The sequence below is a fragment of the Chenopodium quinoa genome, unplaced genomic scaffold, assembly GCF_001683475.1.
Source record: "Chenopodium quinoa cultivar QQ74 unplaced genomic scaffold, ASM168347v1, whole genome shotgun sequence".
NCBI lineage: Eukaryota > Viridiplantae > Streptophyta > Magnoliopsida > Caryophyllales > Amaranthaceae > Chenopodium > Chenopodium quinoa.
In genome coordinates, this window is record NW_018745461.1 from 2,764,453 (window position 1) to 2,779,330 (window position 14,878).

At 34.7% G+C, this 14,878-nt stretch overlaps 3 protein-coding genes and 1 long non-coding RNA gene across 5 annotated transcripts; 1 reads left to right on the top strand and 3 right to left on the bottom strand.

The window, feature by feature from the left end:
• Positions 1-5,880: 5,880 nt before the first annotated feature.
• Positions 5,881-10,298, bottom strand: LOC110714922. Its single transcript, XM_021893477.1, has 7 exons — positions 10,028-10,298; positions 8,766-9,167; positions 8,347-8,442; positions 7,860-8,039; positions 7,404-7,586; positions 7,216-7,304; positions 5,881-7,114 (listed from the first exon to the last, which is right to left on the bottom strand). The coding sequence occupies exons 2-7, from the start codon at positions 9,114-9,116 to the stop codon at positions 6,895-6,897; spliced, it is 1,119 nt and encodes a 372-aa protein (XP_021749169.1). The 5' UTR covers positions 9,117-9,167; positions 10,028-10,298; the 3' UTR covers positions 5,881-6,894.
• On the top strand, positions 7,429-8,550 carry LOC110714923. The gene is made up of 3 exons (XR_002510175.1): positions 7,429-7,541; positions 8,017-8,125; positions 8,239-8,550. It is a non-coding gene; the product is annotated as an uncharacterized LOC110714923 (long non-coding RNA).
• A 557-nt stretch (positions 10,299-10,855) lies between the features above and the next one.
• LOC110714845 (uncharacterized N-acetyltransferase p20-like) lies at positions 10,856-11,433 on the bottom strand (the record flags this gene model as incomplete). Its single annotated transcript, XM_021893396.1, has 1 exon — positions 10,856-11,433. A coding segment is annotated over one exon (492 nt), but the record flags the coding sequence as incomplete, so codon positions are not given.
• Positions 11,434-12,075: 642 nt separating this feature from the next.
• Positions 12,076-14,101, bottom strand: LOC110714871. 2 transcript variants are annotated; one of them, XR_002510163.1, is made up of 3 exons: positions 13,677-14,101; positions 12,961-13,557; positions 12,076-12,803 (listed from the first exon to the last, which is right to left on the bottom strand). XR_002510163.1 is itself a non-coding variant. In XM_021893423.1 (2 exons), exons 1-2 carry the CDS (start codon positions 14,022-14,024, stop codon positions 13,315-13,317), a joined length of 591 nt encoding a protein of 196 aa, XP_021749115.1. In that variant the 5' UTR covers positions 14,025-14,101; the 3' UTR covers positions 12,891-13,314. The 2 variants fall into 2 exon arrangements, 1 of the variants encoding a protein (XP_021749115.1); XM_021893423.1 differs by lacking the exon at positions 12,076-12,803 and having other exon boundaries at positions 12,891-13,557.
• Positions 14,102-14,878: the final 777 nt, after the last annotated feature.

Genomic DNA, 14,878 nt, shown 5'->3' on the forward strand with positions numbered 1-14,878 from the left:
CAGCACCAAAACTTGCATTCTTGGGTAACCTGTCCATATCGTTGATGGCTGAATACATATCATTTACGGCTCTCTTCAGAGTATCTTTAGATACTCTCTGAACCTGAAAGGTAATATAAATGTGTTAAACATCAGTTAACGGAGGACCAGATTTCTGAATAACAAAGTATAAATTAAAGAGTAATATTTAAACAGACATACTGCACGAACTAAGCGATCAATAGGCAGCATTGCAGATTGTGGAGTCTGGCTGCTTTCTGCAGCACCATCTGATGGTAAAGGTGTAGTTATTGTTCCATATGTTACAAGTGAAGCTGACTTATCTTGCACCTCAGCATCGCGTGCAGCTGCTATTGCTCCAATCTCATTAGGTGAAACAGACTGAGCAAGCTCTCTTATTTCTTTAGGTGCAGAAGATGGTGTTATTGGAGTTGTAGCTGAATAAACTGGTAAGGAAGTTATTGTTCCGGATGATGTTACAATGGAAGCAAACTTAACTTGCACCTCAGTATCTTTAGGTACAGAAGACGGTGTTGCTGGAGTTGGAGCTGAATCAGCTGCAGCCATCGAGGCCACATTCTGTGACATTGCTCTAGGATCTGAAACACATGATGTATTCTTTTTCTGCAACGGAGGCTGTTTGGTAGATTTTGGGCGGCCTCTTTTAGGTTTGGTTGAGGGCATAAACATCGAATCCATAATGTCTTTCTCTTTTGGCTTCCTTAATTGCTGTTTTTTCAGAGGTCGATCCATATCTGATGGCTGCATTGGCTCTGAATTTCGCTTCAAATTAAGAGGCTGAAATAAGCCAAGAAATCTGTCAGAATTCAGTTTGTCCTTTGATAAAACACTTCTAAACTGTTGTTTTTTCAGATGCCATTCTAAGGAAATCGCGATAAGAAAATTTACAGGTAAGATATTTCTATGGCAGGCAGAAAGTTATGAGCTCAATGATTTTCAAGTTCAGTTTAGCTCAAGATAAATCAAGCTCAGCTCAACTTGTGATCGATAATACTTATACTGCTAAGCATGATATACTCACAGAATTTTGTTCCTTAGTACCCCGAGAGCCATTATTCAGCACAGCTTGCATGTCTATCTGCTTTGGTGCAATAAGACCATAAGAAATCGGAGCATCAAATGGTGATTGCGGAAACACATTTTTGCTAGCAAGGGCTCCATGCTGTACCAATGGAGTATTTTGCAGTTGGTTTACAGAAATCCGTTCATTTGAGACTGCTTTTGGTGCTTGGTTCTTCATACAGTTGAAGAAATGTGTAATTGTACTCAAATTTTTACAAATTCTGTCTTTAGGAAAGCAAGTAAGATCACTTTCAGAATACTGCAGAAATCTGATCATTAATTCACAATTCTTGAGGTATTTGGCCTTTTCATGTTGAATCACACCTTGCACCTGCAACAAATTAAAGATCGATTTACAGATACAAGCATTAGAAAATCGAGAGTGCCTCTACTAATCGAAACAACAAAAACAAAAACCATACAAAGTACACCTTATGTCCAGTTGTTAACATTGCTTTAGGGCACAGAGATTAAGCAACTTCGGAGAAAAGATAAAAGAAACAACAATGTATAGCAAAACAAGAACACTGACTAATAGCTGAATATACCTTTGCACAATCTTCCTTTGCTTTTTTAAGCATACTAATTAGTTCAGGTAAGTACTCCATCTTTGCTTGGCGATACTGCAATACACCCACAAAAAAATTTAAAGGTTTGTGTTCAATGAAAATTCATGCTGCTACAATGTTATAGAAACTTTTGAAAAGTTTATTCAATTCAACAAAAAAACTTGTTATTTCTTTGTCAACAGAATCAAGTTTCCTTTGAAACTGATTTATGTATATCTACTTGTCAAGGAAACTTATCGAACAAATATGATACACACTGATCCATGATAAAAGGGAATCTGAAATGATTCACAACTTCATAAGTATATTAAGATTTTAAACAGCTTTACCTCCATCAGGAGAAGCTTCCAATCAGCTGCATTAACTGCTCCAGCATCAAGAAAGGATGCTGTAGAATCAAGAATGAAAGAAAATGAGGTTTCGATAACAACTGTGAGATAGATAGCTACAAAGTTACAACTATAAATAATAAATTTGCGAAATATATACTAAGAAAGATAACATATTGATTGATATCTTACATGATGGAGTTTGTGCAGGCGATGTTTGTGACTGAAAAACATCAAAATTTTGAACACCAGCAGGACTACTTGGCATGTAGGACTTTTGTACACCAGTAGTATTATGAAATCTAGTCCCCTGCTCCAATGGCATCACCATCGAACTTATAAGAGGCTGTGATTGTTGTTGTTGTTGTTGTTGTTGATAGCCTCCTATATTCAGCCTCCTTTCGTTTATTATTGGCCTACTATGTTGCACTAATGGATGTTGGAGCGTGTCTCTCTGAGGAACATTCTGCCTCTCAAATGCTCCACCCTGCTGGAACTGGTGTAAACCTGTCGATTGCATAGGTGTGTTCCTTTGAGGCATTGTTGGCACTGCAGCAGGCATGGACATCATCTGTGATGCTTGGATCGGATGTGAAGTACTTGGAAACGAAAGCAGAGAAGAACTGGCATTGTAGATTGGTTGTGCAGACTGATTGGCATGAACTACTGGTGTCTGAATCACATTACTCCTCAATGGATTTCCTGGATGATAAAATTCAATTGTTATATCAAATCTAGTATGATATTAAACCTGTATCAATTACAAGACTACTTTATTTGTTAAACGGGATATGACCATAATTAACAACCATATATCATAATATATATAACACGTTAAAACTTGTATTCAACGGGTGTATGGATGTATTCTATACAAGAATAATCTTAGTCACTCCAAATCACATTAAGATTAATTTCGTTAATTTTATACTCTTACCTGATGTGGGTGTTTTACTTTTTTTTTCTAAGGTGTCCAGCTTATTCCTGATCATATCCAGATATTCATCCTGCATAATAAAATAAATAAATAAAAAATGGAAGCAGGAAGTAAATTTGAGTAATACTTAAAAAGTCAACACTCATTGAGTCAACACTCACTGAGTCAACACAAACGCACAAATTACTCAATTTTATCTTAAATTTTCACTAACTATCGAGTGCACATACTAATGTAAGTATGTAACCTTATACATAAAAATCTGGTTAATCAGTCACTTTTATCCCTTGTTTGGACAATTTATGAATATTAAATTATTAATATACATGTATCGAAGATAATTAAATACTACTATATACGAACTTTAAGACTATTAATTCCGAACTAAAGGAATACCATCAATTAGTAAAAACACGCGTACCCTATTTGTTGCTTTCTTAAATATTCCCGCCTCGATATTGAGAGATTGGTTTCTAAGTCGAACATTGTAACTGGGGTCAGTAGGGTTGTTTCCCAACTCTATCACTTTCTTGACGAACCTGAATTTTACAAAATATTTTAAAAATTTAGTTAAACTAAATTCATAAAACTTAAACAAAAATAAAATCGTAGGGCGAAACCCCAAAATTAAAAAAATACAATGTAGAAAAGAATGAAGTAATTGAAAATCAAGCATTCATATAAACAATTTCCTAAGAAAATAATCAAGAAATTTATAATTAATCAAAATAATTAAAAACTATTAATTAAATAATTTAATTAAAGTATTTTCTAAAGAAAAATAAAATAATTAATGTATTTACATGTTAAACACTTTCCGACGGAAATCAATAGTCAATCCATTGGGTTGATCATTATTGGCCTCCATTGATTTATCTTCAACCATATTTTACACCCTGCAAAAAAATTAATACTTTAACATTATTAATTTAAAAAGATACAATTTTTATTGATGAACTATTAACAAATTCAAGTATATTAATATAAAAATGATTACTTTAACGAGGGTTTTACCTAGATTATAATTGTTGGTTACAACAACATTGGTTTTTTGATTTGCGGCGAAAAAAAAATACGAGAGTTGTGAGTTTCTCTGGTTTTGTCTAGGGGAAATAGGTAGAAGTGAGGAGACTGAGGAGTTTCAACTATATATATACACGATATTTAAGGATACTTTTCGGGCTGAGGTAATATTTGTGCATAATTAAGGATATTTATTTAATTTTCCAATTATTTTTCACTAAGGGGTAATTTGGATAGGCCCATAGTAGAGGTGATTATGGGCTGGGATGGGCTGAAGGCAAAAAAATCAGCCCAATAGGGTTAGGCCAAAGGTTTTGGCTGAAATTGTTTTTTCTAAACTTCTAAGGGGCCGTTTGGTTCGCACGGGATAATCGGAATGGAATGAACAAAAGGAAAGAATCGGAATGGAATGAAAATCCCCCAATTTTGCCTTGTGTTTGTTTTGAATAACAAAGGAAATACTGCCACCAATCCACCACCACATTGCTTCACTTTCCACAATTTCCTACCACCACCCAGCCACTCCACCACTCGCCGCCCCTGGCCGCTCTCCGAGTCTCTGTTCCCTCACCGATTTCCCCTCCCCATAAAAAACCTCCCCTAGCCCAGCAAAACCCTAAAAATAACTCCCTCTCCACTTAAAACCGTCAACGAGCCTTCCCACCACCCTCAAAACCCTAGCCGGGAAGGGAGATTTGTGAGGGCGCGGGGAGGTGCGGTGACGGGTGGGGGACGAGTGACGATGCAGTGGCTGGGTTTTACGGTGGTTTAGGTGGGTAGTAGGATGGTGGTATGGTGTTGTTGGGGTGGTTAGGGGATGGGAATAGAAATACCTAGGGGGAGGTGGGGAATCAACTTGGAAGAATTTGGGGGAATGAAGAGGGTAAAGGGAAAGGGAAAAATAGCCTAACAAACAACAACAAAAGGAATGATAGCAGTTGATTCCCATTTCCTTTGATGAATACCTCCAACCAAACAACCCCAATATTAATTTAACTATTGGATTTTTCGGGTCATTTCGGACCGTAAAAAAAAACAACTAAAAATATAATTGATGGTTCTCCATGGCTCGCCCAAAAAATAAGTTTAATTTTTGCGGGCCATAACCTATCCAAAGTTGGACCCATCTTGATTACCTCTAGTCCGTAGGTGCAAACAAATAATTGAGCTAATCTTGGCCTTGATCCTAGTCGAGATATTGGATAATCGGTTCATATTTTTATATTTTGAAAGTTTGGATGGTTTGGATATTAGAAATATTTTGATTGAATTTAAACCGCCTTTTAAAATTTTCAAGACATTCGAAATATTCATTTTTTTTAATATAAATATATTATTAACACTAAACTACGGAGTATTAAGTAACATTGCAACAACTTATTAAATTTTTTGGATATTTGGAAAAAAAAAAAAACCCAAATATCTTATCAACTTTATAAAACAGTCTTATTTAAAATTATTTTAGGTGTCATCTACATCGGATCAAGTACTTTGTAGTTTGTACTACAAAGTACAAAGTACTTCTAATTTTAATTTTTCTATGTGGTGTTAAAATAAATCTTATTTTTTAAGAGGTGTTAAAATCCATTTTCTCGATTTTATCAAGTGTTAAAATCTAAAAACATCCTTAAAGTTATTTTAGGTGTCATTCAAATCGGGTCAAGTACTTTGTAGTTTGTACTACTACTTCATTAAAGTTTGTGTAATCGGGTACTCTGTTGAATTAATATTTCCGTATTTCGTGTAATCGAATATGAGTCAATTTTAAGTACTTCCGACCTTCCGTAGTCCACACTCTTTTTAAGTACTCTTTCTTTTTAGAATGCGACTATGTTAGGAAGCCCAACGGGAATTGGCGGGCGCGCTTCAACATCAGCGATGAGGGTTATATTGCCACGAATTCGAAGCAAATATTATGGAGATCTAAGGTATCTCTTACTCACTCCATTTCCCAATTCATGTATTGTTGGATTCATGTCAAATTTGTTAATTATTTGATCCCAATTCATGCACATTTCATCTTGAAGAATAAAGAAATCTGATGTTTTTGTATGAATGTCAATTTTAACATGAACAAGAATTCCATAAAAATGGAAAATTGGATACTTTTAAGAAAAAAAAATTGCAAATTTTGTTGAAATGGCTAGATTAGAATGTTAGAGAACTTATTCAGTGGACTAGGGTTTTTGGGTGATTGAATGTTAACTAATAATTAAGGTTTTATGATGAGATTATCAGATTACAAGACAAATAATTCAATATATTGGTTGTGTCAAATGGTGAATATAAATGTAATAGGTGATGAATATACCAAAAAAAAAGGTGCAATTAAAGGGAAAAATTAGCCTCATGTAAAATATTGCAAGTTTAGTATGATTAGAGGACTTACAATGAAAAGGGGATCATTTATTTGTTAACTAATGATTGCGAACTCGTGATATTAGAGTGTTGATATGTATCCGATGAGTGGGTGAGATCATAAGAGATTTGAGTATGTATGTGGTGGTAGAGTTGTGTAGTTACTAAGAGAATTGGAATGTATGTGGTTAAGTTGTGTAGCAATATTAATAAGTGATATGAAATGTATGTGGTATAGAGTTGTGTAGCAATATTAGTAAGAAATTTGAAATGTATGTGGCAGTGTTGTGTAGCAATATTAATAAGCGAATTGAAATGTATGTGATAGAGTTGTGTTGCAATGTTAATAAGAGAAATTAAATGTATTTGATGATTGAAAGCACGATTCTTAGAGCCATTATTAGAAGTAAAAAAGGCTCGGCTGGTAAAACAAAGTACGAGTATTGGTTTACTATATCCAAATCTCACAAAAAAATTCTAAATTGGGAGTTTGTATGATTGTAACAAGCTTATTCTAGATTGTATCCAACCCAACTTGTAATAATCGAGTAACTGAGTGATTGATCTGCCATCCTGTTGTTACATGCATGATTGATCAAACAATGGTTTGCTCTGCAAAATGCTCCTTAGTTGCAAGTGTGCTGATCTGTTCGTTGATTGTTAGTCCTTTCTCTGCTTGCTTATGGGAAAAATCATAGAAAGTTGACCAAGCGCAGTGATCCCAAGCACCAGCCAACTCTTTCAGTTTCTCCAGGCCTTCAGCAAAGCTGTAAAATCTATACTTTGCTTCCTTCAGCATTTCTTTAACCTCTTTACTGCAACAGAACAACCAATATGTTAAATTTGTTAATAAATTCCCGTTGTCATCATTCCAATCAAGCACGGCTTTACAAAAGGAGCTGAAGCTTTTACTCACCTATATCCAACTGGCTGCCTGTCTAAGATCTGAGGAGGAGAATCGGGATAATCTGAGGGAACAAGAAACTCTATTGCAATAGCTCCTGGCTGCAATATATATAAATAAAGCCATGATTTAGTGAGTAGGTGTATGAATGTGATGACAATTTCATCAGACATCTTCAAGAAGAAGAGGAAAGGACATACTGGTATCGAGGATGCAAATTGCTTCATGATTGCACTGGAGAAAGCTATCGGATTATAGGAACACCTCACAACAGTCTTGTTCATGGCCCCAAAAGCAGAAGATGAGACAGAATCCACTTCAAGTACAATATTGCCCAGGTTATTGTTTATCTTTCTGATATCATCAAGTAATTTTTGGTTTGGCTGCAGCAAAACTCATGCAATCAAGAAATGATCATGTCATTAGTAAAAATTTTGGCGCATACATATAGGTTCATCACTTACAAGAATGGAAAATCTTAATTTATCATCTGAACTCCATACCATCATTGATTTAAGTTTTTCAAATATCTGTAGAGCCTCATCATTTAAGTCTTTCTAAATGTATATCCTTGTAGTACATACATATTTGGTTTGGCTAAAAGCATCTTATTAGAACATACAATGTACAGTCGTTGGAAATATTGTATGCCTTACCTCATTTTTAGTCTCTTCTGTGTAGGAATCATGACTATCCGAACTCATTGACATGTATGTGCTAGGAGTACCAGAGTCCTCTAGTTGAATTAGTATTGGAGACTCAGCTAAATCATCTGTATCATTTGTGGCTGAGGTATTGTTATCCGTTGAACAGGTATGAGCTTCAGTAGAACTCAACTGTACATGGAAGGCAAAAGATTTGTTAAACATTCAGCAGGACTGCATAGATCATGGCATCATGCAGATGATGCAGCAATCACAGGGTGAACAATTATGCATAACCCTCTTTTTATAGCTTTTCTTACTTAAACCACCAATTGTAAGTCAATTGAAATGACGTAGAATGACAAAATGCGCTATTAAATGTCATTTGCAGATATTCAATTGTAGAGGCCTTTTGTCCTTTGACCATGGCATGCTGATAATTGTAATTTAGGATGGTTTGTGAAAACTTCAAAGGGAGGATAAGTGTAATAAAGTGTACCTCTTGTAGTATTGGAGACTCAGCTAAATCATCTGTATCATTTTTGGCTGAGGTATTGTTATCCGTTGAACAGGTATGAGCTTCCTTAGAACTCAACTGTACATGGAAGGCGAAAATTTTGTTAAACATTCAACAGGACTGCATAGATCATGGCATCATGTAGATGAGGCAGTAAACACAGGGTGAACAATTATGCTTTTCTAATGAGAGTTTTCCCTAAAATAACCCTCTTTTATAGCTTTTCTTACTTAACAACCAATTGTAGTAAATGATGTAGAATCACAATATGCGCTATTAAATGTTATTTGCAGATATTCAATTGTAGAGGCTTTTTGTCATTTTACCATGGCATGTTGATAATTGTATTTTAGGATGGTTTGTGAAAACTTCAAAGGCAGGTTAAGTGTAATAAAGTGTACCTCTTGTTGTGAGGCGCTTTCAGTAGCACTCTCTGTAGGTTCTGAAAACAAGTTGGCTTCTGGACTTGTGTAATCGTATTGCACCGAAACTGTAACTTCAAGAACACCAGATTCAGTAGACTCCGGAACTGAGGCTGGCCAAGTGACCTCACAATCCAAAACATACGGTGTGAGAGCTGTCGCTGGAGGCTCGGTGATGACTGCAGAAAGCAGAGTAACTTCAGTAGAGTTACAATTGTGACTCGAGGTCTGCAGCAAGGTTTCTTCAACAATGAATGGGCACGAGAACAGCAAGTCGATGAAGTCATCTTCATCTTCTGGCAGCTGATGTGGCATTGTTGGTGGTGTCATTTTAGAGTATGAATGACTAATTGGTTTCAGATTGTAATTCAGATTAAGATGCTGTAATTAAGTGAGCAAACTCAGTCAGAAATTCTAAATTCTGTGTACCATTATTTTATATATAAAAAAAAAGTATTCTACAGAGTACTTATTATGCATTTCAAAAATATTGCATCAAAAACAAAGCAAGAATTGTGATTTGCTATCAACAAACAATAAGGATTTACTTCTATTATGAAATTGGCAAAGAAAACTATGCAAGATCAGTGTTCCATCCATAAAATTTGATACAAAATGCCGATTTTTGCTAATTAAAATGAAATTAAACGAAGGGAAAGATTTCTACATACATATTTGTATGAGTTTTATTTTCCAATTATTTCATATAGTCTACAGAAATCATAGAGATTGTCCAATTATTCGCCAAAATTATAAACTTGTCATTAATCAAGCAACAATATTCCACGACAAAAACCTCCCAAGATTTCAAAATTGATAATTGAACGTCTTTTTTATCTACTAATTGAAGAACTTGAATCAAGAAATAAGATTAACAATGATACCCACAAAATTTATAGTAATTATTCATGTACTGTAATAAAAATACATTTAAAAAAAAATCCAAGAAAACAGAGTATTAATGGTGAAGTAAAATGATGATGATGGTGAAATTAAACGAATTTAATGGGATTTAATTGAGAAATATTATTGGTAGAGAAAAAGCAGGCGTTTTAATTGAAAAACAAAGAAATTTAATGGGTTTCATCTAGATTTTGATTGATGATTTACACATAAAGAAATTGAGAAAAACAGAGGATTTCATCCAAAAATTCACCAGTTCTTGAAGAATTAGCTTTTATACAGGGCAACAATGGAGTTTAGCGTATACGCGAAGATTCGAAAGAAAAGGAATACATTACCAGTTAACAAAGGAGAACGTTGGTCTCTCACTAGAAGAAGGAAGGAAGAAGATGAAATGCCGAGAACTGTAGCAAGAAATTGGAGGGAAGAGGATTAAAACAGCAGGGTCGTATTTAAACAGTATATCTCAATCTCTTTTACTGCGTACTCTGTATGTTTATTCATGGACGATACGAGTTTTGTTTAAAGTTTTGAGGTTGGTATCTAAGATATGACATAAATTATCGTCCATATTTTTGCTTTTATGGTGATCCGAATAAGAAAATTAGTGTGTTAGTCTTTAATTATTACCTTTAAAAAAAACTTTGTCGAATGTCACATAGTATGTAGTAATGTATTGATCTATATAAATAAGCTACTCAAAGTGGATAAATGGCTATGGAATACACACCACATCACTCAATTCAATAGTTGCCCAAAAAAATGTACTTTTTACAAAGGCTTAGTGAAGAAGTAGTTGATATGTACTCCGTATCTAAAATTTTATTTAGTTTTCAAAGTAAATACGAGTGATCCTTATTATTTTTCACAAAAATTATGAAACAAAAAATTTATTATATGAAAAACCACTTTAGGCATGAACATTTATTAGAATTAATTTAGTTGGAAAAATTCTAATGTGATGTTGACTTTTGACAAAATAAGGAAAATATGAAGTGATAACAACTTATATTCTTAAAAAGAAGGAATTGTGGATGCCAACTAGATTAATTGGTTAAAGTATTAAGGGTGATATTCAAGACATGGAATTGAATTCCGTCTACATTATTGTCCTTGCGACTCTCTATCTCAAAATAAATAAATAAATAAATAAATGGCAATCAAAATGTAATAATTGTTGTATTCATAAATATGAAGACTTAGTATTAAAGTTGGTACAAAATTACAATAATTGATGTTGAATTAATGACAATTACATTTGAGGAACATCAGTAGAAAGAAAACTAAACATGACCATATCACGAGTCTTCCCTTTCTGAATACAAAACTTTCTCAAAAGACCCTCTTTCAAAAACCCAGCCTTCTCTAGCACCTTTTGTGACCCCTTATTCTCTACATCCACAAGAGCCTCTAGCCTCTCCAACTCCGGCCGCTCCTCGAATATCGTACACCTCACCGCCTTCACCGCCCACGTAGCGATCCCTCGGCCCCAATACTTTGATGCCAAGACATAACCCAACTCCCCCCTACACTTATCATTTCCTGTGTTACATGTAACAGAAATAGCACCAATTGCCCTATTGTTAAGGCATATTACCCTATAATAAGGATGATTTATGACAAAGTTGTTTATGTACTCAATAGCTTGGTCCTTAGAAGTGTAGGTGTCCCAGCTACAAAATTGTGTCACTTGATCATCTGTTGCCCATACCATCAGATCATCTACATCAGTCGTGGGATCGAACCGTCAGAATCGAAAGGTTGGATTGGTTGAGTTGATCATCTTGCTTAGCCATAATTTTCTTCTAAATTTGATAGTTTGATATTGAGTAAATTTGATGATTGCATCATATACTATAACTTTTCTTTACTATATATACACACACAATTAGTAGATGAGGAAGTTTCAAAGAAGATTGATGTGTGTGATTTGGCATTTAAAGGTGGTCAATATTGGAGTTGACTGGCCGACTTTATTGACTTAGCTTTTGAGTCAGCTCTATATCTTTTACAAGTTGCCCAATCATGTAAGCCAGAGTACCCCTGCTAATCCAAATACTTGCTATAGTGTCGCTTTTGTCTGAAATTAGTTGTCACGTTACCTCGATTTCTCATAATCAATAAGAATATATGACATGAATTTTTGAAAAACATCCTTTATAAAACTGTGTTAACTACTAAATTTATGAAATATACAATTATTATTTATTACTATAAAAATTTGACCCTACATTTAATTTTGTGTTGAAATTTAACAAATTTCACATGATTATATTTTTTATTCACATATATGAATTATTGTTATGATAAATGCTGATGATTGAAGTTTTCCACTCTTCAAACGAAAGATTTCAATTTCAAAGAAAACAAACAAAAGAGTCACGAGTATAAAACTACAAACAAAACAATAACAGTAAGGAACATATACTTTTGTTAAAACTATTATATCACATTGACAAATTTTAACAACCATATAGTCACAAGTCAAGTAAGGAGTATACATGAATACATGATGCATGTCCTAGTTTTATTTAGAAGCAAAGTGATAGACCTACCTTATTATGTGTATATTTACATCAAGTATTTACTTTTTATGTTGGCATATTATTCACAAGATAGAAACAAGGCAGTAATATCCTATGATAGCCTCAAGGCCCTCAACTAGCAGCAGAATTTCCTCACTTTTGTTTTCCTACATAGAATTTCATTAATCTGGTGAAACAAACTCCCAGGTGCCATACTTAGAGCTGAAAGTTTCTCCTCCATGACTAACTATATAGTCGGAAATAACCGATCGAGCACAATCATTCCAAGCTCGAGCCATGTCTCCTAGTCCTAGTGACACAAGACCTTTAAGGCGCCTGTCAAATATAGCTCTTGCCTTCTCCAACAAGTCTTTAGTCTCTTTACTGAAACAGAATAGCCAATTTGAGTTAAATTCATCGAAACCCAACTTTAATTTATTAGTCATGATACACATTTCAAGCATGACATTAAAATAAAAACGGAGGAAGTATTCACTCACCAGCATTCGTCAGGTACCCTGTCTAAGATCTTAAGTGGAGTGTTAGGGTAGTTAGAAGGAACAAGAATCTTGATTGAAAGAGTCAAGATCTGCAAGTTAAATGTGAAAAGTCGCCATCATAAGTGGGGGTCGGCTAAATGAACCAAAAGTGATTATTCCATATAGCAAAAACGATGATCTAATGAGTATGTATATAATAAATACAAGAACAAAGCACAGCTGTGAGCGGAGAATGAAAAAACATACTGATTCCATAAATCCAAAATGTCTCTTAAAACTTTCACTGTAATACACAGGTTTATAGGTACATTTGATGATGGTCTCATCGTTACTAGAATCAGAATCACAATCTACTTTTAGCACTGTCTCAATAAGTCTCTGGTTTATCTGTCTGATTTCATCCATTAAGTCGTTGTTGACCTGCACAAAGTTGAGAGATTATGAAACAGCATAAGCACGCGCTTTCCAAGAACCTTACAGACATTTATAAGGCCTCAAAACTCTAGTTCAAAGATGATTTTGCTGTAAAGAACATACATCTTGTCTATGACTAAAAACCATACTATTTGCTCATGCTAAACTATGCTGCAGGAAAGTGTATTATACCTCCTTTCTCAACTTTTTTCTGCAGGAACCATAATTATCCAAGGCTGACACAACCCCTCTCACTGAATTTATGTCACGTTTCATTTTTTTACAGGATGTGTATCCATCACCAGTACTACAATATACTGCTGGTGAATCAACATCAATTGCATACGCGGGCAAGTTATTCACAGCACTCATGGCCGAGGCAATGTCATCCATGGAACTCCTCAGAGCTTCCTTAGAAATACGCTGCACCTGATAGATAAAGATAAGCATCTCTGATTATACTTGGCTCTTCTCTGATTAAGTAAAGCATAAATCACAGGGTGCCTTACAGGTGAATGGTGAAACAGAACAAGAATTGAAAGACATACTGCTTGAATTAAGCGCTCAAGAGGCGGCTTTGCAGAATGCGGAAGTTGGTTATTTACTTGGCCACTGGAATCAGAAGGCAAGGTAGAAGCTAATACCACTGGTGCATCAAAGTCAAGATCCTTGTCTTGGACCTCAGTCGTCTCACATTGATCATTGCTTGCTTGAAAGTTTGTTGGCGAAACAGACATAGCAGGTGTCCCAATTTCCTTTGGTGCAGAAGTTGGTGTAATAGGAGATGAAGGTGAATCAACTGTAATGATTATGGGCTTAGGATGTTGCATTTCTGTTTCCATTTCTGGCAGCTTCTGTGGCTTCCTTGTTTGCGGAATTTCTGTATTTTGGTTCATACTTGTAATCTGATTTTATTGTGGATTTTGTTTCAAATTGAGATGCTGGAATAAGCAGTAGGAAGCTCACATCAGAACTTAGCATAGCTTATGAGTTTATACTTTGAACTTATCTAAACTCAAGGTCAAAACAAAATTAGAAAAAAGCATAATACAAGCAAGATCAATCTACAAATGTAGATTGTGTTAACTAAGTGTACTCATGGCTAATTTAGTATATTGCACTAAAATTTCTGTGAATGAAAGGCGCGAGCACACACACACACACACACACACACACACACACACACACAGTCAAGAACTAAAAGTGAATAGCAACTCACTAAATTGTGAAAGGTTTAGGTACTAAAGAAAAGGAATTATATGATAAATGACCCAAAAAACTGACAACAATAACACATTATGCAATCCAGCATTATAGACTCAAGGCGTTTTTGTCTGCAGTGTCCTCAGGATCCTGCTGCAATGTTTCTTCAACAATGAATAGGGTCGAGAACAGCAAGTTGAGGTCGATCAAGTCATCTGCATCTTCTGGCGGCTGATTTGGCATTGTAGGTTTTGTCATTTTTAGAGTTTAGAAGACTGAAATTGGTTCAGATTGTAATTCAGATTTTTTTTTATCAAAATAGTAAGAAAACATGTTTTGTTCCTCCATGTTGCCATTTTCAAAAATGTAAAGAAAATTCTACTGGTATCAATCTTCTACAAAAAAATATGATGAAAAATTAAAGTTTCCCATAATTTAACAACAAACGATTAAATATACCTATAATATTACCCTTTTATCAAAATAGAAAGTAAAAAACGTTATGTTCCTTGAATGAAGTTGCCATTATCAAAACATCAAGAAAATT